At 41.3% G+C, this 20926-nt stretch overlaps 1 protein-coding gene across 1 annotated transcript in view; it reads left to right on the top strand.

Moving 5' to 3' along the window:
• The window catches only part of GSAP (gamma-secretase activating protein), an 89162-nt gene that overhangs the window by 46861 nt on the left and 21375 nt on the right, over positions 1–20926 (top strand). The window contains exons 17-20 of the mRNA XM_060020310.1: positions 365–434; positions 956–1038; positions 3903–3956; positions 20469–20597. Of these exons, the coding sequence (XP_059876293.1) occupies positions 365–434; positions 956–1038; positions 3903–3956; positions 20469–20597 (336 nt within the window). The remainder of the gene's footprint in view (positions 1–364; positions 435–955; positions 1039–3902; positions 3957–20468; positions 20598–20926) is intronic.

Here is a 20926-nt window from a genome sequence, read left to right as displayed (position 1 = left end):
GGTCTGCTGCCTCCAAGCTCAGTGGTTGAGTTTGGTTTTCTCCTGTATCCATAGCTCTTCACACTGCGACTTTGCTGTAATATGTCCTACTCTAGCAAAAACGAACATTGGATTCAAGAAGGCTTATTTGGATCCCAGTCAAGGGCATTTATTAAAATGATGCATGAAAAGGACCTCATTTATATTTTACCCACACAACCTTACGTTATGTATCTCAGAGATTGTGTAGAAGTGAGTGTGTTCTTAGGCAATTCTAAAAGAGATATAACATTTTAAACTATTCATATATATTTTGTACTTCTTTGGTGGTGGGGGCAGGGTGCAGATTTAAATACCAATAGATTTGTCTTCTTACTTTTTAAAGATTATTCAGTGGATTTCTGAGAACATCTCTGCCTGCCATTCATTTGACCTCATTCAGGAATTTATAATTGGTAGGTGTTGCTGATGGTGCATATTAAGTTGAACCCTTGACCCTTTTGCTTAAGGGAAAGCAGTAAATTGATAATGCCTCAATCTGTCAAAATGCTGTTTAGGAGTGTTTTTTTCATTTTTTTTAAACTCTGTTGTAGTCAGCACCTAATTAAATTTCATTCTCTTGTGGTTTTGTAAGAAGCTGTGGCTGTTCAGAGACTGATGACATATAAGATATGATCTTGATTCTATAACCTTATTAGTGATTTATTTTAAGCGTTGTGTTGGCTGGTTCTGTGCGAAGTGGTTATAACGTCATTTGGATAGATGTAAGTGCCAAATAATTTTTTAAAAATTATTCTCAGTGTAAAAAGTAGAACCTGAACATTTTAATCAGCGGATAGAACCATGATTAGCCTTTTGCAGATGAAGGATAAGGCAATGAAAACTTTTGTGGGTTGGCTTGTTTGGGTGCATTACAACGTCTACTGCCTTATTCTTCATATTAAAACGTCTTTTTTCCCCACCAAAACTTACTCAGCTTCTTCATATTGGAGCATCTATCCAGAGACAAGTAACATGGATAAACTCTTGCCATACTCCTCACTGCTCACTTGGGATACAGTAAGTTAACACTTTATATTCTTTCTGTAATTAAAACTGATTCACTGCTGTGGGTCAGTTGTAGGACGTTCCCGTCACAGTAACCAAGGTTGTGATTTCATTTCTGTTTTGATGCATAAGGATCTGAATTGGAGTTTTCTGGCAGAAAAATAATAGTGAGTCCTTGCTGTTGGCCAGTTTTATTTACATAAAACAGTAGAACTGAAGGAGAAGGCACAGCATACGTGTTACTCTTCCTACTCCCAAGCAGCATGAAGCCTCTATCATCTTCAGATGGTTTTAGTTTTTAATTTTTTTCAAGCAGCTAGAATAGACGAAAATATTTCTTAGGGTTTTATAAATGAGCAACGGCTGGACCACTGCTGTTATTCTGAGCTGTTCTATTTACTTAGTAGATTAGCACCTTCATGAGCTTTTTTCCCAGCCTTAGAAAGAAAATCTGTGATAACTTTAGAGTGTCAAGATCAGTAAAAGTCAGTAATCTTAAGCAAATCCATGCCATTCAACCTTTTCTTCCTGTTGGTCCAGACTCCCTTCCTTTTAGCTGGGAAGAAGTGTTTCAGGAGAAAACATTGTTCATTTTCTCTTGAATGTGGTTCAGTGAACTGAGCTTTGTTGGATCAGAAGTGAAAACCATGTACAGGCTCCCCCTGAAAAAGGTTCTGCCTCTCCTCCTTTCATATTTAGATGTTAGAACTACTGTGTGCTTAGTCTTGAGGCAGAGGTTTGTATCCAAAAAGCATTTAGAAAAATGAATTTAATTCAGGTAGCACAGACACAGGAAAATAAGTACTAGGATCAATGGTAACACTTCCCATTTTGTTTTTAGACTATCTAAATATAGTCCTTTAAAAAGGCATATCAGATGTGTTTGATTAATTTTTTTCCTTTTTTTTTTGTTTTCTGTGGCTGCGCCACGCGGCACACAGGATCCTAGTTCCCCGACCAGGGATCTAACCCGTGCCCCCTGCAGTGGAAGCGCAGAGTCCTAACCACTAGACTGCCAGGGAAGTCCCATGTTAGAAGAATTTCTAAATTTTTGGTATACGCAATGGTAGTGTTTTCCCAAAGGCCCTTTCTTCTTTGTCTCTCACTGTTAGAGTTCGTAAACTTTCATGCCTCTCTGTAAAACTATAAGGAAAGATCTGAGCTTGTTTCTTCTCCAGGCCCTCATTGTTTGAAGAACCCTTGTCAATATACATGCAGACTCTGTGGTAATGTGGCAGGAAGTTCGCAGGTTAATCCCTACCCCTCCCCCAGAAGCAGGAAATGCACATTACATCTTCCTCCCCTCACCACCCAATGCTGGCTGTCGCTGTCTTGTGTTCAGTGTCTGGGAGGCCGGGTCTGGACCTCTGGTTCCCAGGGTTGTGTTTAAACATGGTGCATGTGTTAGTTGGTTGTTGTGTGAGTGTCATCCTGACAGGTAGTTCTTCACATTTGCATTTCTCCTCCTTTGTGGAGCAGAGGAAATGTGTGGACATACAGAGTGACATCAGGAAGTCCTACAAGAAGTACAATATGAAAAAACCCAAAGTTTTAACCACTGCGTACAGAGCTTATTTTGGGGTTTATCATGTTGCTTTAGACTTCTTGCGGTTGGAGTAGGTTACCTTAAAGGTCTCTCCTAATCCTGAAATTCTATGAGCCTATGATTTTCTTTAGCAATGATGTAAATCATTTTCTTTTCTCTAATCTGCATATGCTCTTAATGCTATACCCTTAATAAATAAATTTCATACTTCTGTATGGAGACAGATTATTTCTGTAAATAACTGAATTGGGTTTTTTAAGATACTAGAAAATATTGTGTCTTACACATAGATGATCCTGAATTATGCTTTGCAGACAGTGAGCCTTGTTATACTTATTTGAAGATGCTATTTATAACCTAGAGCTGTAGTGAAATTTCTGTTGCTGAGTAGTGATAAGTGAAGCATACATAGATTTTTATTACAGGCTTTCTCCTGGCCAGTGGAGGACTCAGTTGTTTGAATGTTCTGGAAGTTTATTTCTCCATCCCTGTGATGCCCTTTTTCTCAGAAATATTGTATGTCAATAAAATCCAGGACATTTAAGTTCTAAACAAATACCAGGTTTCATTTGTATTTTCTTATATATCATCTACTTAGTTTTTAGGAAATGAAAGAGGAATTGACTAGTTGACAGGTTAATATACATAATTAACATGGAAACACACTTTTTAAAATAAGTAAGTGGCAATTTTGTCAGTTTATCTTTTTATTTAAATTTCTGTTTTAATGCTCACTAGTTAGCAGAATGTTATAATTTGGACTTCCTGATATGAATTGCGTCTTGCACATTTGCCGTGGTGATCTTGCTAGGTAAACACTTTATGGGGATCTCTTATTTCCGAAATCACGGTAGAGGATGAGGTGCAGAACAGTTTTCCACTGAGGTCAAAAAAGAATCCCATTAGTGAGGCAGGGACCAACTATAATACATTTAAGTGAAAGAGAAGAAGAGGGAGGAAGGAGTAAAAGGAAAGTGTCCACCTTATTATTATACTTGATGGTGCAAATATAATTTGCCTCCTTTGTTCTTAAATGGAAATGTGTAAATAATACATTATTTACTCTGTATTTCTTCATAATAGTTTATCCTTTCCTTTAGTGACACTGTCAACTATTATAATCATAACTTTACAGAATATTTCCCTTCCCGAGGCAAGAGATAGGCTGTGTTCACTGGTATTTATAAACCCCAAGTTTTATTTAAAGTAGAGGTTACCAAACTGGGAGCTGCCCTCAGCTTCTGTCTGCACGGAAGACACTTCCTGAAGGCTCGGGCTGGGGGTAGTTGATACGTTTAGCAGTTGTGTGTATGTTTTTCCCCCACCACAGGAAATTCCTGGAATAACCCTTGTGACAGAAGAGATTCCGTTGCCTCTTATGAAGGTAAGTGCTTACAGTGAGAGACAAAAAGCCCAGACCTGCGTGGCTTCCTTGCTGGCCTCACGGTCGCCTGCCCCGAGTGTCACGGTGGTTCCAAAAGGGATTGTAAACTGTCAGGGGAGGATGCTGCAAGGGGTAAGGCTAGTTGTCTAGGCAGTCCTTCCTAAATGGTAGTCACCAGCGACGATATCAGGGCAATGCTTAGGAATGCTCTTTGAAGAGGGAGGTTTTCTGAAGACAGAGAACTACAGGGCTCGATGTGAAGTGTATGGAAGTCATACTTCCCACTGTGCCTCAAACCAATCCATGCTGGAGGAGTTCTTGCACATTTTCTTGAGCAGACCTGGGAGCTGTTTTTTACTTCACTTGCATTGTCACCCCCTCACACACACACACACACATACGCACAGACACACAGAATCTTAAAACCATTAAGTAACCTGGGCTGGGATTAACTCATTTCCTTCTCGTTCTGAGAACAGTGTTTCTGTTTCTCAAGAGTGACCTGCTCGGGCTGTCCCTGTGGTCTCAGCACACACCTTCCTCCTGCCCACCACGCAGCAGCGTTAGTGTCCCTCTACAGTCTGGTGGTTTCAGAGGAGTTTCTGGTACAATAGGGAGGGTGGGGTGGGTGAGCAGAGAAGAATGTGTATGTAGTTAAAACCGAGGAGTATTTTAACATAGTTTTCTTGAAGCTCCTTTGTTGTTTTTGGCATTGCCTCCTGTTAATTATAGCTTGGTGTGTGCTGGGAAATCTCAACTTTTGGCAGCAGGCAGCCTAGTATGCTGCTGCCTTTTACTATTTACATTTGATTCTTTTGGACCCACAAAGGGCAGGGCAGGCTCAGGCAGCTGAGGGAAAGCCTTGGACGTTTGAGGTCACGATGATGCCCTGGGGGTGAAAGAGGGCTGACTGGGGCAGGTTTAGTGGTTCTGGGTTTTGGTCCTAAGAATGGTCCTTTAAGGGGAGATGGACAAGAGATGTATCTAGGCAGCAGAGTGAGACAACTGTGAAGGTCTATAAAAGCAGGAAGACGAGGGAAAAGAAAGGTTTGATTAATAGCTTAAAAGATTCTTATTAAGAGCCTCCATCCTTTCATTTTATTGTTTCTGCTTTTACCACTAGTCCAGAAAATCCATACTGTGTTTAATGGACACACAATAAACCAGTGAAGGAAATTTTAAAAAGAAAGCAATGTCACTCTACAGTGACATTCTACAGTTCCTAACATATTGTCTCTTTGCCCCGTTTCCTCTTGGTCTTTGTCATAGGTTTGCATGTTTTACCTAGTAGTAATGGCCATCTAGTGATATTTAATAAAGATTATGTATTATAATATATCATACACATTTTCATGTTGGTACATAAACTTCATAATTTTCATAATTACGGTTTCTAATGACTCCATAGGTTTCCACTGTGTTGCTGTGTCTTAGTTTACTTAATCATTCTTCTGTTTTGAGACATTTAATTTGTCTCTAGCCCCCATTAAAAAAATTTTTTTTTGCTATTAAAAATAATGTGGCAGGGCTTCCCTGGTGGCGCAGTGGTTGGGAATCCGCCTGCCAATGCAGGGGACATGGGTTCGTGCCCCGGTCTGGGAAGATCCCACATGCCGCGGAGCGGCTAGGCCCCTGAGCCATGGCGGCTGAGCCTGCGCGTCTGGAGCCTAGGCCCGGGTACCGCAAAAAAAAAAAAAAAAAAAAAAAAAATAATGTGGCAGTGAATACTTTTATGTAGTTTTTTTGTGTGTATGTGATTTATTCCCTTAAGGTTAAATGCCCAGTAGTATTATTGGGTGAAAGGCTATGACAATTTTTATAGCTTTTGATTCTTATTGCCAAGTTGATATTCAAAAAATGTTGTGATCATTTACACTGTTACAGGGGATTTATGAGTTTATCGGTTTTACTATAACCTTACATTATTGTGTATTTTCCTTTAAAAAATTAAGTAAGTATAAAAGAGTGATGGGAAGGTTCTCAAACTTTTTACCAATTGCCTTATTCTAAGAATACAATTTGCCTCTGCTTGGGAACAAAATAGCTTATTTTTGCACTCTCTGATTTTTTCTTTTTTTTTTCTATTTGTGTGTGTGTGTGTAAAATTATGTTTTTATGCAGTTCATTCTTCTTCCTTCTTGATATTCACATTGCCTTCTCCTCACTTTTTTCTCCTCTCCCCTAATTACCCTTAGCATTTGGCTCTGCAGAGGGTTGTTTCCCATTAACTGTTCCCAAACATGCTTGGAAGCTCTTCCGAGACTCCACATACGTTCATGTGTTAGTAAGAAGTGTTAACGTAGGACAAGTGTGAGCTGTAGATCTCTTCACTGTCCTCTCCACGCAGACACAGTCCATCAGGGAAGGCAGAGGAATGCTGCCGGGATTTGCCTTGGGCTCAGGAGAAGATGTCACTGGGTTTGGTGGCCAGCTCCACCCCAATCCCCCACTGCCATCACTAATCGTCCCTTCCAGTTCACAGGACACCTGGTCCTGAGAGCTCTCATTTGTTTCCCCATCTCTGCTTGCATAATACCTCTCAGAATAAGCAGCTGCCTTTGACCTAGTTCTGCAATTCTCAGCCTAATTATATTGCAGTGGATCTGGTTGCAGTGGCATATCCCACCTACTTTTCCTCCCTCCCCAGCCCGTTATGTGACTGTTCTTGCAGCTTCCCCATAGGAGTTGGCTTTGAGCACCCTTGACCTGAAACACAAGTTACCTTTCGAAGGCATGCTTGCTGCAGGACTTTCCACGAGGCCCAAGGGACCCCAGACTACTCTGACCACACTTGCTCCCATCCTGCTTGGAAGATGACTGCCCTGATAAGGAGTCTGAAGAGGGAAGAGCAAAATGAAACTAGATGAGCACTTCCCTTCTGCTCTCTCTGCCAATAAGTTTAGTGTGAAGTGAAGCACTTGACAAATGTTTAACATATGAACATCGAATTTCATTGGTTTATACCAGTGTATCACCTGAAAGACAAAAGCCTTCCTTTATAGAATGGTTTCCAAAAGAATTTTAAAAAAATGAAACGAAATGTATGTTAAAACAAGGCCCTCACCTTAAAAAGGAATGTCATCAAGAATGGCCTTCCTAAGAATGAATTTATCTCTTCCACGGGAAGTCATGTAAGGATTAAAAAAAAAAGAAACCATAGCTTACTTGAATATCAAGAATGGAGAAATGGAGTATTTTTATTAAAGTATTGTTAAGCCAGACATCTTTAGTTTCATTTTATAAAGTAAGGAAGCCTTTAATTTAATCATTTGTGTAGCGACTATTAACTATCTGACCTAGAGACTGGGAAGGAGAAAGACTTCAAGCCCCGTCCCAGTTATGGCCACTCCAAGTGAGGGCATTGCTGCAGTGTCCATCAGGGGTCTAGATGCCCCTGAGCAATTGCGGAAAGAGTGGTTGGCACCTGTGCTGTTCTCCATTCAGAGACTGGTTCACTTAATTATGCTTCTCTGAAACACTTAAAAAGTGTTTAAAAAATACTTTTTTGGGCAGAGCATGGCTATAATTAAGCATCTAATGAAACACAAAAGACACTCTTTTCCTTGACCCTCTCAGTACAGACAGCCACCGTCACTTAAAGAAAATGTTTCTTAGAGATCCAACGTATCAACAATCGCAGTGTAGAAACTTACAGTTTTTAAAAATGAGAATGAAAAAAAAAAATGAGAATGGTTGCTTTGACAACAATGTAGCATTAACAGAAATGTCAATTGGTTATGTGGGAAATATTGACTTTCCAAAGTTTAGTTTGTACATATGTGATCTTGTGATATAACTAGAAATATATATTTGGTCTTCTTCCATGGTTCCCTGCACAGAGCTCCTAAAATCCTTGTAATTTCCTAAGTGATAAAAGCTACAAGTGCACCTTTTGTTATAATGTTTACTGTTTGTTCCAGTTCCTGAAGTAGCTCCAGAGTACAAAGGTGAAAAGAATGTCTTTTATTATTCCTAACAAGCCCCTTCCAGCCACACCTGAGTTTGTTAATGAGGTGGAAAGCACCTAAGGATGGAGCTGGTTGCCAGGAAAACTAACCATGTGATTAGAAGGTTGGCACTTTGAGCCCTCTACCACCACTACCTTCCAAGGCCAGAGTGGCTGGAGATGGAGTCCAGTCACCAACGTCCAGTGATTTAACCCATCATGCCTATGTAATGGAGCCTCCATAAAGAACCCTAACTGAAGACCTTCTGGGTTGGATGAATATACGGAGGTGCAGGGCTGGGGGTCCTGTGCCTGGAGAGGGCACGGAACCTCAGAGCCCATTCCCACACGGCCTGCCCCACGCATCTCTCTTCAATCTGGCTCTTAACTGAGTTGTATACTTTTATAATCAACTGGTATATAGTAAGTAAACTGTATTCCTGAGTTCCATGAGCCTCTGTAACAAATTCTAGAGCCCATGAAGGGGGTGCTGGGAACCTCGGATTGATAGGCAGTCAGTCAGAATCACAGGTAACAGCACGGGCCTGTGATTAGCATCTGAAATGGGGGGCAGTCTTGTGGGACTGAGCCCTCAACCTGTGGGATCTGACAGTATCTCCAGGTAATGTAGGACACCCTGCTGGCATTGGAGAATTGATGGATGTGGAGGAAAAAACCCCACGTTTGGTGCCCAGAAGTGAAATATGCTGTGAATAGACTGTTGTAGAGAAAAAACAAGAGTTATTCCTATACAACATATTTTTGGGGACAGAGTGTTATGGCACGTTCAAGTAATATTGTAAAAACATAATTTTAATGATTTTACAAAGAAACACAACTTACTAGAGATAGAGCAGCAGGCTGGTAACTTCATTCCTGTCATATCTGTAGAGATGAGGGTACCTTCAGTTTACTTCTCAGATGATGAAATTGAGGAACAGACCCAGGATCAAGAATTCTTGTTTTTGTCTCTCTCCTACAGCCACTAGGCTGTGCTGCTTTTATTCATAGTTTAGTTGAAGACATAATGTTTAATTCTTAAGGTTGAGAGGAGGGAACTGTCTTAGCATTGGCTTTCTCAGGATATATGCTGATTGCGAGATGGAATAGTTTAGAGCCATATTTAGGGAGTTACATGAAAAATTACATCTCATTAAAAATGGCTAAGAGTACTACCCAGCTGTGCAAAGAAGAGAGATATTTTTTCTAAATGTTGGAAAGAAGGAGGAAGTCCACTTATAAATAGGAGAACTTGGCCTTACAACATGCAGTCCCCTTGGCAGGAAGCCTCAGGAGTTCCGGTCGCTGGTCCTCTGTGTGGATGGCCTGCTTACAGCATCTTGGCCTAGTATGGTACCTTACTAGCCTTATGGACACAAAGACATTTCTATTTGATTCTGTCTGTGCTGGAGGTAGTAGGTCCCTGTGTTTCTCTGGGCTGCAAGTAAAAGCTGATACTGAGATGGTATCCACTGAAGAGCCAAGTTGGATTGATGCTTTACCTCTGCTAGTTGAGCCCTGATAGGAAGGGTAAAGTTTCTCTCTGAGTTGGCTTCCTCTTCTGTAAAAGAAGATGCTGGTTCATCAGCAGATGTAGGATCAAAGCCAGAGGGCCTTTAAGAAATGAAAGGCAGGGCTTCCCTGGTGGCGCAGTGGTTGAGAGTCCGCCTGCCGATACAGGGGATATGGGTTCGTGCCCCGGTCCGGGAAGATCCCACATGATGGTCCGGGAAGATCCCACATGCCGCTGAGTGGCTAGGCCCGTGAGCCATGGCCGCTGAGCCTGCGCGTCCGGAGCCTGTGCTCTGCAACGGGAGAGGCCACAACAGTGAGAGAGGCCCGCGTACTGAAAAAGAAAAAAAAAAAAAAAGAAATGCAGATTTTTTTTTTCTGGCAGTAATTTGCAGCTGAGCCCGTAAGTACCCCAGGGCTTTTTTTCTTCCTTTTTTTTTTTTTTTTTTTTTTAGCGGTATGCGGGCTTCTCACTGTTGTGGCCTCTCCCGTTGCGGAGCACAGGCTCCGGACGCGCAGGCTCAGCGGCCACGGCTCACGGGCCCAGCCGCTCCGCGGCATGTGGGATCTTCCCGGACTGGGGCACGAACCCACGTCCCCTGCATCGGCAGGCGGAGTCTCAACCACTGCGCCACCAGGGAAGCCCTTTCTTCCTTTTTAAAGAAAAAAAATCAAAATTATTTCCCACATAAATGGGAAACAGTCCCTTAATGAAACCTGTTGGTCTGTTTGTTCAATTAATAGTTGTGATGGGCTACATTTGGTAATTATTTCATGTCATCCTAAGAGACAAAATAAGATTATTTCTCAAGAAGACACTTGGAATAATTTTCCTTCCTTTAAAATCAAAATTTAAAACTCCCCCTGTGCAGGGAAGTGCTTCTGGGTCATTCCTTGAGGATCTGATGGCTTCTAACACCAGAGTCTCCCAGAAGTAGCTAAATTTACGGGTATTTTTCTTAGAAAGCATTTTTGTGTATTTGAAAGCTTTATAAGCTCTTTTCAGGAAGCTGGCGATGTGCTTCAGACTCTTGTGGCTTTCACTTTGCTGTTGTCCCTGATGAATAGTGCTTAGTATTCAACTAGTTCTGTAAGTGCTGGTTGACGGAAAGGAGTGGCTTTCTGTGCTCCCAGGTTGGCTGCTAGGGTGTGACTGTGTAGCTCCCATGCCCTCTTCCCCCCGTACCATGCTATAACAGCTAACCTTTTACCTTGGAGCCTCTTTTACTCTCTGCATCAATGAGCATGCTGGTGTTACTTTGGCTTTTGAGATCCTTTGAAGATTGGTCCTAACCTCCTCTCTGACCCTGTCTCCTATTATGTCACAACACAATTGGAAGTCTTCAGACAGCTGGTTCTTCATCAGCCTTTAAGCCAGAGATGTAGATGAGAACCTTTGAGGGTGGGAGGGAGACTGGGATTACCTGTATATGCTCAAGCGTGTTCTCAGCCCAGGCTGAATGGTCGGCTTGCCTGGGGACGGTCGAAAACTCATGAGGCTCAGGTTACACCCCACACCAGTTAGGATTCTAGGGGATGGGACCCAGGTGGTTGCCGAGGTCGGTCGTTACACCCTAGAGGCAGATATCTTCACCACAGAGAGTGAAGGGGGCTGTGGGTTGTGTTCTCTGCTTTCTCTAAAGCTCTGTCTCTGATCTAAATCCAGAATCCACATTCCGCTCTCTCAGTCTTTGCTCATTTCCTCAGAGCCCCACCTAGAATATCCTCTCTTCACCCTTCATTTACATATCCATTTTCATCCTCTGGGTCTTAGCTATTTCCCATACTTCCAAACAGACCTCCCAATTTGTAATGGTGTCTGTGAATTTTCATAACTTAAGAAATTGCATCACTTATGTACTAGCTACCAAGTAATGACCTATGCCACTGTTTTCTCTGTACTCCCTCAATATCTGTATCATAACATCCAGCCCAGTGACCTCCTTGAAAGACCTACCCATTTATATTACAATATTTCTGGGGCTTTTGGCTAATAGTGTTCCTTACTTAAATGTAAGTTGTTTTTGTTTTAAAACTTAGATAATTTTTCCTTCTAACTCAGTAGTTTTGAACTATTTTAGGCCATGGATTCCTTTGACAGTCTGATATAAACTGTAGACCTTCTCCCCCGAAAAGTGCTCATACAAACACATACTCCATTTTACATATAATCAGTGGGCTCAGAAGCCCCTCTGAAGCATGTCCTTGGACTTGTTTTGTCTGCTTATTCTCAACTCAAGACAAGGGTCTGAGGAAAGGGATTTCTTAATGGGGGTATGAGAAGAAGATAGTTTGGGAGAGAACCTTTCTTGGGAGCCACAGTGTGAGTATGAGAGTGGGGTCTTCTGAGAGGAGGATGACTTTGGCCTGAGGGGAAGAGGGCCTTGCACAGGTAGAAGGACACCAGCGTCCCTCCCCTTGCTCTGTGCTAGACAAGATTGGGTGGACGACGCACTGGGACTCCAGTGGCCAAGCAGGCAGAGCTAATAGTGGAAATGACCACTAGATGTCACCACAACACCACTTAGTTTGCTGGCTTTTGGCACTAGTTGCGTGAACTCAGATGTAGAATAGCAAGAAAGCTGTAGTGATTTCCTGTTAGGGACTGAATTCTGCCAAATGTCGGCAGGATTTGCTTTCATTATTGTTTTTTCAATATAAGGAGGACCAAAGGGTGGATAAAGGTATATTCATTATAAATATATGGAAAGGGAAAGAAAAGTTGAATGAGATAGGTCAAGTGGAGAGTGGGACCTGACGCCTTGGTTCTGATTTCCTCTAGAAACGACAATTTCTTGGAAATAGCCTTTCCTGTCTCTGTGAGAATGGATGTCAGCTGAACGGGCTTTTCAGCTAACTAATTTCCTTTTTTTTTTTCTAACATCTTTATTGGAGTATAATTGCTTTACAATGGTATGTTAGTTTCTGCTTTATAACAAAGTGAATCAGCTATACATATACATACATCCCCATGTCTCCTCCCTCTTGCGTCTCCCTCCCACCCTCCCTATCCCACCCCTCTAGGTGGTCACAAAGCACTGAGCTGATCTCCCTGTGCTATGTGGCTACTTCCCACTAGCTATCTATTCTACATTTCCTAGTGTGTATATGTCCATGCCACTCTCTCACTTCGTCCCAGCTTATCCTTCCCCCTCCCCGTGTCCTCAAGTCCATTCTCTATGTCTGCGTCTTTATTCCTGTCCTGCCCCTAGGTTCTTCAGGAGCCTTTTTTTTTTTTTTTTTTTTTTAGTTTCCATATACATGTGTTAGCATACGGTATTTGTTTTCTCTTTCTGACTTACTTCACTCTGTTTCACAGACTCTAGGTCCATCCACCTCACTACAAATAACTCAGTTTCATTTATTTTTATGGCTGAGCAATAGTCCATTGTATATATGTGCCACATCTTCTTTATCCATTCATCTGTTGATGGACACTTAGGTTGCTTCCATGTCCTGGCTATTGTAAATAGAGCTGCAGTGAACATTATGGTACATGACTCTTTTTGAATTATGGTTTTCTCAGGGTATATGCCCAGTAGTGGGATTCCTGGGTCGTATGGTAGTTCCATTTTTAGTTTTTTAAGGAACGTTCATCCTGTTCTCCATAGTGGCTGTATCAATTTACATTCCCACCAACAGTGCAAGAGGGTTCCCTTTTCTCCACACCCTCTCCAGCATTTATTGTTTGTAGATGTTTTGATGATGGCCATTTGACAGGTGATACCTCATTGTAGTTTTGATTTGCATTTTTCTAATGATTAGTGATGTTGAGTGTTCTTTCGTGTGTTTGTTGGCAATCTGTATATCTTCTTTGGAGAAATGTCTATTTATGTCTTTTGCCCATTTTTGGATTGGGTTGTTTTGTTTATTGATATTGAGCTGCATGAGCTGCTTGTAAATTTTGGAGAATAATCCTTTGTCAGTTGCTTCATTTGCAAATATTTTCTCCCATTCTGAGGGCTGTCTTTTGGTCTTGTTTATGGTTTCCTTTGCTTTGCAAAAGCTTTTAAATTTCACTAGGTCCCATTTGTTTATTTTTGTTTTTATTTCCATTTCTCTAGGAGGTGGGTCAAAAAGGATCTTGCTGTGATTTATGTCATAGAGTGTTCCACCTGTGTTTTCCTCTAAGAGTTTTATAGTGTCTGGCCTTACATTTCGGTCTTTAATCCAGTTTGAGTTTATTTTTGTGTATGGTGTTAGGGAGTGTTCAAATTTCATTCTTTTACATGTAGCTGTCCATTTTTCCCAGCACCACTTATTGAAGAGGCTGTCTTTTCTCCGTTGTATATTCTTGCCTCCTTTATTAAAGATAAGGTGACCACATGTGCGTGGGTTTATCTATGGGCTTTCTATCCTGTTCCATCGAACTATATTTCTGTTTTTGTGTCAGTACCATACTGTTTTGATTACTGTAGCTTTATGGTATACTCTGAAGTCAGGGAGTCTGATTCGTCCAGCTCCGTTTTTCTTTCTCAAGATTGCTTTGCTATTCGGGGTCTTTTGTGTTTCCATACAGATTGTGAAATTTTTTGTTCTAGTTCTGTGAAAAATGCCAGTGGTAGTTTGATAGGGATTGCACTGAATCTGTAGATTGCTTTGGATAATATAGTCATTTTCACCATGTTGATTCTTCCAATCCAAGAACATGGTATATCTCTCCATCTGTTTGTTATCAGCTTTAATTTCTTTTGTCATTGTCTTATAGTTTTCTGAATATAGGTCTTTTGTCTCCTTAGGTAGGTTTATTCCTAGGTATTTTATTCTTTTTGATGTGATGGTAAATGGGAGTGTTTCCTTAATTTCTCTTTCAGGTTTTTCATCATTAATGTATAGGAATGCAAGAGATTTCTGTGCACTAATTTTGTAACCTGCTACTTTACCAAATTCATAGATTAGCTCTAGTAGTTTTCTGGTAGCAACTTTAGGATTCTCTATGTATAGTATCATGTCATCTGCAAACTGTGACAGTTTTACTTTTTCTTTTCCAATTTTGATTCCTTTTATTTCTTTTTCTTCTCTGATTGCCATGGCTAAGACTTCCAAAACTGTGTTGAGTAATAGTGGTGAGAGTGGACAACCTTGTCCTGTTCCTGATCTTAGAGGAAATGGTTTCAGTTTTTCACCATTGAGAATGATGTTGGCTCTGGGTTTGTCATATATGGCCTTTATTATGTTGAGGTAAGTTTCCTCTATGCCTACTTTCTTTTTATCATAAATCAGTGTTGAATTTTGTCAAAAGCTTTTTCTACATCTATTGAGATGATCATATGGTTTCTCTCCTTCAATTTGTTAATATGGTGTATTACATTGATTGATTTGGTATACTGAAGAATCCTTGCATTCCTGGGATAAACCCCACTTGATTATGGTGTATGATCCTTTCAATGTGCTGCTGGATTCTGTTTTGTAGTATTTTGTGGAGGATTTTTGCATCTGTGTTCATCAATGATATTGGCCTGTAGTTTTCTTTCTTTGTGACATCTTGGTCTGGTTTTGATATCAGGGTGATGGTGGCCTCGTAGAATGAGCTTGGGAGTGTTCCTCCCTCTGCTATATTTTCGAGAAGTTTGAGAAGGATAAGTGTTAGCTCTTCTCAAAATGCTTGATAGAATTCACCTGTGAAGCCATCTGGTCCTGGGCTTTTGTTTGTTGGAAGGTTTCTTTCGTTTTGTTTTGTTTTTTTTTTTGCGGTACGCGGGCCTCTCACTGTTGTGGCCTCTCCCGTTGCAGAGCACAGGCTCGGGACGCACAGGCTCAGCGGCCATGGCTCACGGGCCCAGCCGCTCCGTGGCATGCGGGATCTTCCCGGACTGGGGCATGAACCCGTGTCCCCTGCATCAGCAGGCGGACGCTCAACCACTGCGCCACCAGGGAAACCTGTTTGTTGGAAGATTGTTGGTCACAGTCTCAATTTCAGTGCTTGTGATTGGACTGTTTATATTTTCTGTTTCTTCCTGGTTCAGTCTCAGAAGGTTGTGCTTTTCTAAGAATTTGTCCATTTCTTCTATGTTGTCCATTTTATTGGCATATAGTTGCTTGTAGTAATCTCTCATGATCCTTTGTATTTCTGCAGTGTCAGTTGTTACTTCTCCGTTTTCATTTCTATTTCCGTTGATTTGAGTCCTCTCCCTTTTTTCTTGATGAGTCTGGCTAATGGTTTCTCAATTTTGTTTATCTTCTCAAAGAATCAGCTTTTAGTTCTATTGATCTTTGCTATTGTTTCCTTGATTTGTTTTTCTTTTATTTCTGACCTGATCTTTATGATTTCTTTCCTTCTGCTAACTTTGGGGGTTTTTGGTTCTTCTTTCTCTAATTGCTTTAGGTGTAAGATTAGCTTGTTCATTTGAAATGTTTCTTGTTTCTTGAGGTAGGATTGTATTGCTATAAACTTCCCTTATAACTGCTTTGGCTGCATCCCATAGGTTTTGGGTCGTCGTGTTTTCATTGTCATTGGTTTCTAGGTATTTTTTAATTTCTTCTTTGATTTCTTCAGTGATCTTTGGTTATTTAGTAGTGTATTGTTTAGCCTCCATATGTTTGTGTGTTTTGCAGATTTTTTCCTGTAATTGATATCTAGTCTCATAGCATTGTGCTCGGATAAGATACTTGATACAATTTCAGTTTTCTTAAATTTACCAAGGCTTGATTTGTGACCCAAGATATGATCTATCCTGGAGAATGTTCCATGAGCACGTGAGAAGAAAGTATATTCTGTTGTTTTTGGATGGGATGTCCTATAAATATCAGTTGAGTCCATCTCATTTAATGTATCATTTAAAGCTTCTGTTTCCTTATTTATTTTCATTTTGGATGATCTGTCCATTGGTAAGAGTGGGTTGTTAAAGTCCCCTACTCTGATTGTGTTACTGTCGATTTCCCCTTTTATGGCTGTTAGCATTTGCCTTATGTATTGAGGTGCTCCTATGTTGGGTGCATAAATATTTACAGTTGTTATATCTTCTTAGATTTACCCCTTGATCATTATGTAATGTCATTCTTTGTCTCTTGTAATAGTCTTTGTTTTAATGTCTTTTGTCTGATATGAGAATTGTTACTCCAGCTTTCTTTTGATTTCCATTTGCATGGAATATTTTTTTCCATCCCCTCACTTTCAGTCTGTATGTATCCCTAGGTTTGAAGTGGGTCTCTTGTAGACAGCATATATATGGGTCTTGTCTTTGTATCCATTCAGCCAGCCTATGTCTTTTGGTTGGAGCGTTTAATCCATTTACGTTTAAGGTAGTTATTGATATGCATGTTCCTATTCCCATTTTCTTAATTGTTTTGGGTTTGTTATTGTAGGTCTTTTCCTTCTCTTGTGTTTCCTGCCTAGAGAAGTTCCTTTAGCATTGTTGTAATGCTGGTTTGCTTGTGCTGAATTCTCTTAGCTTTTGCTTGTCTGTAAAGCTTTTAATTTCTCCATCGAATCTGAATGAGATCCTTGCTGGCTAGGTTGTTGGTTGTAGGTTTTTCCCTTTCATCACTATATTTCCTGCCAGTCCCTTCTGGCTTGCAGAGTTTCTGCTGAAAGGTCAGCTGTTAACCTTATGGGGATTCCCTTGTATGTTATTTGTTGTTTTTCCCTTGTTGCTTTTAATATTTTTCTTTGTATTTAATTTTTGATAGCTGATTAATATGTGTCTTGGCCTGTTTCTCCTTGGATTTATCCTGTATGGGACTCTGTGCTTCCTGGACTTAATTAACTATTTCCTTTCCCGTATTAGGGAAGTTTTCAACTATAATCTCTTCAAATATTTTCTCATTCCCTTTCTTTTTCTCTTCTTCTGGGACCCCTATAATTCGAATGTTGGTGCATTTAATGTTGTCCCAGAGGTGTCGGAGACTGTCCTCAATTCTTTTCATTCTTTTTTCTTTATTCTGCACCGAGGAGGTTATTTCCACTATTTTGTCTTCCAGGGCACTTATCCGTTTTGCTGCCTCAGTTATTCTGCTATTGATTCCTTTTAGAGAATTTTTAATTTGATTTAGTTTGTGGTTCATCATTGCTTGTTTGCTGTTTAGTTCTTCCAGGTCTTTGTTAAACGTTTCTTGTATTTTCTCCATTCTATTTCCAAGATTTTGGATCATCTTTACTATCATTATTCTGAATTCTTTTTCAGGTAGACTGCCTATTTCCTCTTCATTTGTTTGGTCTGGTGGGTTTTTGCCTTGCTCCTTCATCTGCTGTGTTTCTCTCTCTTCTCATTTTGCTTAACTTACTGTATTTGGGGTCTCCTTTTCACAGGCTGCAGGTTAATTGTTCCAGTTTTTTTTGGTGTCTGCCCCGAGTGGGTAAGGTTGGTTCAGTGGGTTGTGTAGGCTTCCTGGTGGAGGGGACTGGTTCCTGTGTTCTGGTGGATGAGGCTGGATCTTGTCTTTCTGGTGGGCAGGACTGCGTCTGGTGGTGTGTTTTGGGGTGTCTGTGACCTTATGATTTTAGGCAGCCTCTCCACTAATGGTTGTGGTTGTGTTCCTGTCTTGCTAGTTGTTTGGCATAGGGTGTCCAGCACTGTAGCTTGCTGGTCGTTGAGTAGGGCTGGGTCTTAGTGTTGAGATGGTGACCTCTGGGAGAGCTTTTGCTGTTTGATGTTACGTGGAGTCAGGAGGTCTTTGCTGGGCCAATGTCCTGAACTTGGCTCTCCCATGTCAGAGGCACAGGGTTGACACCTGGCTGGAGCACTAAGACCCTGTCAACCACATGGCTCAGAAGAAAAGAGAGAAAAAAAGAAGAAAAATAATAATAAAATAAAGTTATTAAAATTTAAAAAAATAAAGAAGTTGGGGCTTCTCTGGTGGCACAGTGGTTGAGAGTCCGCCTGCTGATGCAGGGGATGCGGGTTAATGCCCCGGTCTGGGAAGATCCCGCATGCTGCGGAGTGGCTGGGCCTGTGAGCCATGGCCACTGAGCCTGCGCGTCTGGAGCCTTTGCTCCACAACAGGAGAAGCACAACAGTGAGAGGCCTGCGTACTGCAAAAAAAAAAAAAAAAAAAAAAGTTAGAGTTATTTAAAAAAAGAAAAAGAAAGAAAGAAGAGAACAACCAAACCAAAAAACAACTCCACTAATGATAACAGATGCTAAAAAGTATATACTAAAGAAGAAAAAAAAGAAAAAAACGGACAGACAGAACCCTAGGACAAATGGTAAAAGCAAAGCTATACACACAAAATCACACAAAGAAGCATACACATACAGAAAAAGAGAAGAAGGAAAAACATATATATATCTATATATAAAAAAAAGAAGAGAGCAATCAAATCAATAAACAAATCTACCAATGATAATAAGCTCTAAATACTAAACTAATGTAAACATAAAACCAGAAACAAATTAGATGCAGAAAGCAAACCCCAAGTCTACAGTTGCTCCCTAGGTCCACCGCCTCAATATTGGGATGATTTGTTGTCTATTCAGGTATTCCACAGATGCAGAGTACATCAAGTTCATTGTGGAGATTTAATCTGCTGCTCCTGAGGCTGCTGGGAGAAATTTCCCTTTCTATTGTTTGTTCGCACAGCTCCTGGGTTTCAGCTTTGGATTTGGCCCCGGCTCTGCATGTATGTCACATGCAGAGGGAGTCTGTTCTTCACTCACACTGAGGGGGTTAAAGGAGCAGCTGATTAGGGGGCTCTGGCTCACTCAGACTGGAGGGAGGGAGGGGTATGGTATGTGGGGCAAGCCTGCGGCGGCAGAGGCCAACATGACATTGCAACAGCCTGAGGAGCGCCGTGTGTTCTCCCGGGCAAGTTGTCCCTGGATCACGGGACCCTGGCAGTGGCGGGCTTCACAGGCTCCTGGGAGAGGAGGTGTAGATAGTGACCTGTGCTTGCACACAGACTTCTTGGTGGCTGCAGCAGCAGCCTTAGTGTTTCATGACCGTCTCTAGTGTCCGCACTGATAGCCATGGCTCACGCCTGACTCTGGAGCTTGGTTAGGCGGTGCTCTGAATCCCCTCTCCTCACGCACCCCAAAACAGTGGTCTCTTGCCTCTTAGGCAGTTCCAGACTTTTACCCGGATTCCCTCCCCAGCCAACTAATTTCTGAAACAGCAAGTTAGTTTTATTACGTAACTCACTTTACTGATATTTCAGCATCCATTTTGAGCCCGTTGTGACTATCCTTTCAATAAGAATTTGGGTGATGTGCTATTACTTAACAAAAGGGCATTTTTCTTGACTGAGGCATCTTTTTTAAGTTCTCTTTTCTCCCTTGTAATACAGCCAAGTCTGTTTGCACAGTAGACATTAACTCACTTTGTTTTATGGCCACACATTGCACCCTCGACCCCAGTCAAATCTTTTATAACTGCATATGTTTTGGCAAGAAAGTGTGTATCATAAATCTATCTTCATTAATTTGCAAAAACAATTTTCTGTCAGGATATCCCTCAACATTAAAAAATGTATTACTCTTGCATTTTGTTTAAAAATGAACATAATGGGTATTTTTTGCTTCAGGGTAGTACAATGATATCAATACATCAAAAACCTAGATGGGATGGTCGCCAACTAATTCTGTCTTGGAGTATTTGACAACTGACTGTGAAAGGAGTTCATTTCACCTTTCTGATTCCTGAGTTTTGAAAAAGATCCTTTGGAAGTAAATGAACTTAGTGGGAAAGTAACCCTATTCTTCCACGTGTTCCAAATCTTGTGCACATTCTCTCACCAAACATGGCATTGTTGACACAATCTGAGTCAGGAAAATGGGTCTCTGGGGAGGAAATGATTTGATGTGTTCAGTGTAGGCTTCCCCACTTAGCCCTCACCCAGGGGAGTCCTATTGGCTTAGGGAGGTGAGCAGCTCTCTCTGTGTGTAAAAGGGACTCGAAAAGGAAGGGAGGAAGGCAAGCCTCTTCTGGTCTATTTTAGAATTCCTATCGGGGCAAGAAAGCCATGCTTTGTGGGAAGTGTCCACTCAGAAATGCTGCCTCATGAGAGCTAAGGAAGTGAAGTGAGCCCAGCTTTGCAGCAAGGCTTGCGTGACCCTTGCCGAGTACTTTGGGCCACAGGACCTGTTTCTCAAGCTCACCAATGATTTTATCTCCTACAGGTGCATAGCTTTAAGGGCTACTGGGAAAAACTGAACTCCAACCTGGAATATGTTAAGTACTCCAAGTCACACTTACACTATAACAACAGCGTGGTCAGGAGAGAGTGGCACAGCCTGATCTCGGAAGAGGTATGTGTGGGTTCCTGAGCGCAGAGCAAGAAGCAGAAGCCCAGCCGATTAGGTTCGGTGATGCCCTTAGGCCATTAGGCTGGCCCGTGTTCCAGCACTCTCCCCACTTGCCAGGCACTGCTTATTAATACTGCTGATCCCCGGTAGGGAGACCAAGGTGCTTCTCTGACCTCTCTTCTCTTGAAGAGGAAATTCAAGTGCAAAGAGGTTAAAGGACACACATGGCATGTTCATAGTAGAAGTGGGATTAACATCCGGGTCTCAGATGTGTTTTTGTGCTCCTTGTGTAGTTAAAAATTGATTAAAAAAAAAACCCTGGGTGTTCCCAA

The sequence above is a fragment of the Delphinus delphis genome, chromosome 9 (assembly GCF_949987515.2).
Source record: "Delphinus delphis chromosome 9, mDelDel1.2, whole genome shotgun sequence".
In the NCBI taxonomy this organism is placed as follows: Eukaryota; Metazoa; Chordata; class Mammalia; order Artiodactyla; family Delphinidae; genus Delphinus; species Delphinus delphis.
This window is presented reverse-complemented; position numbering and strand designations above follow the sequence as displayed.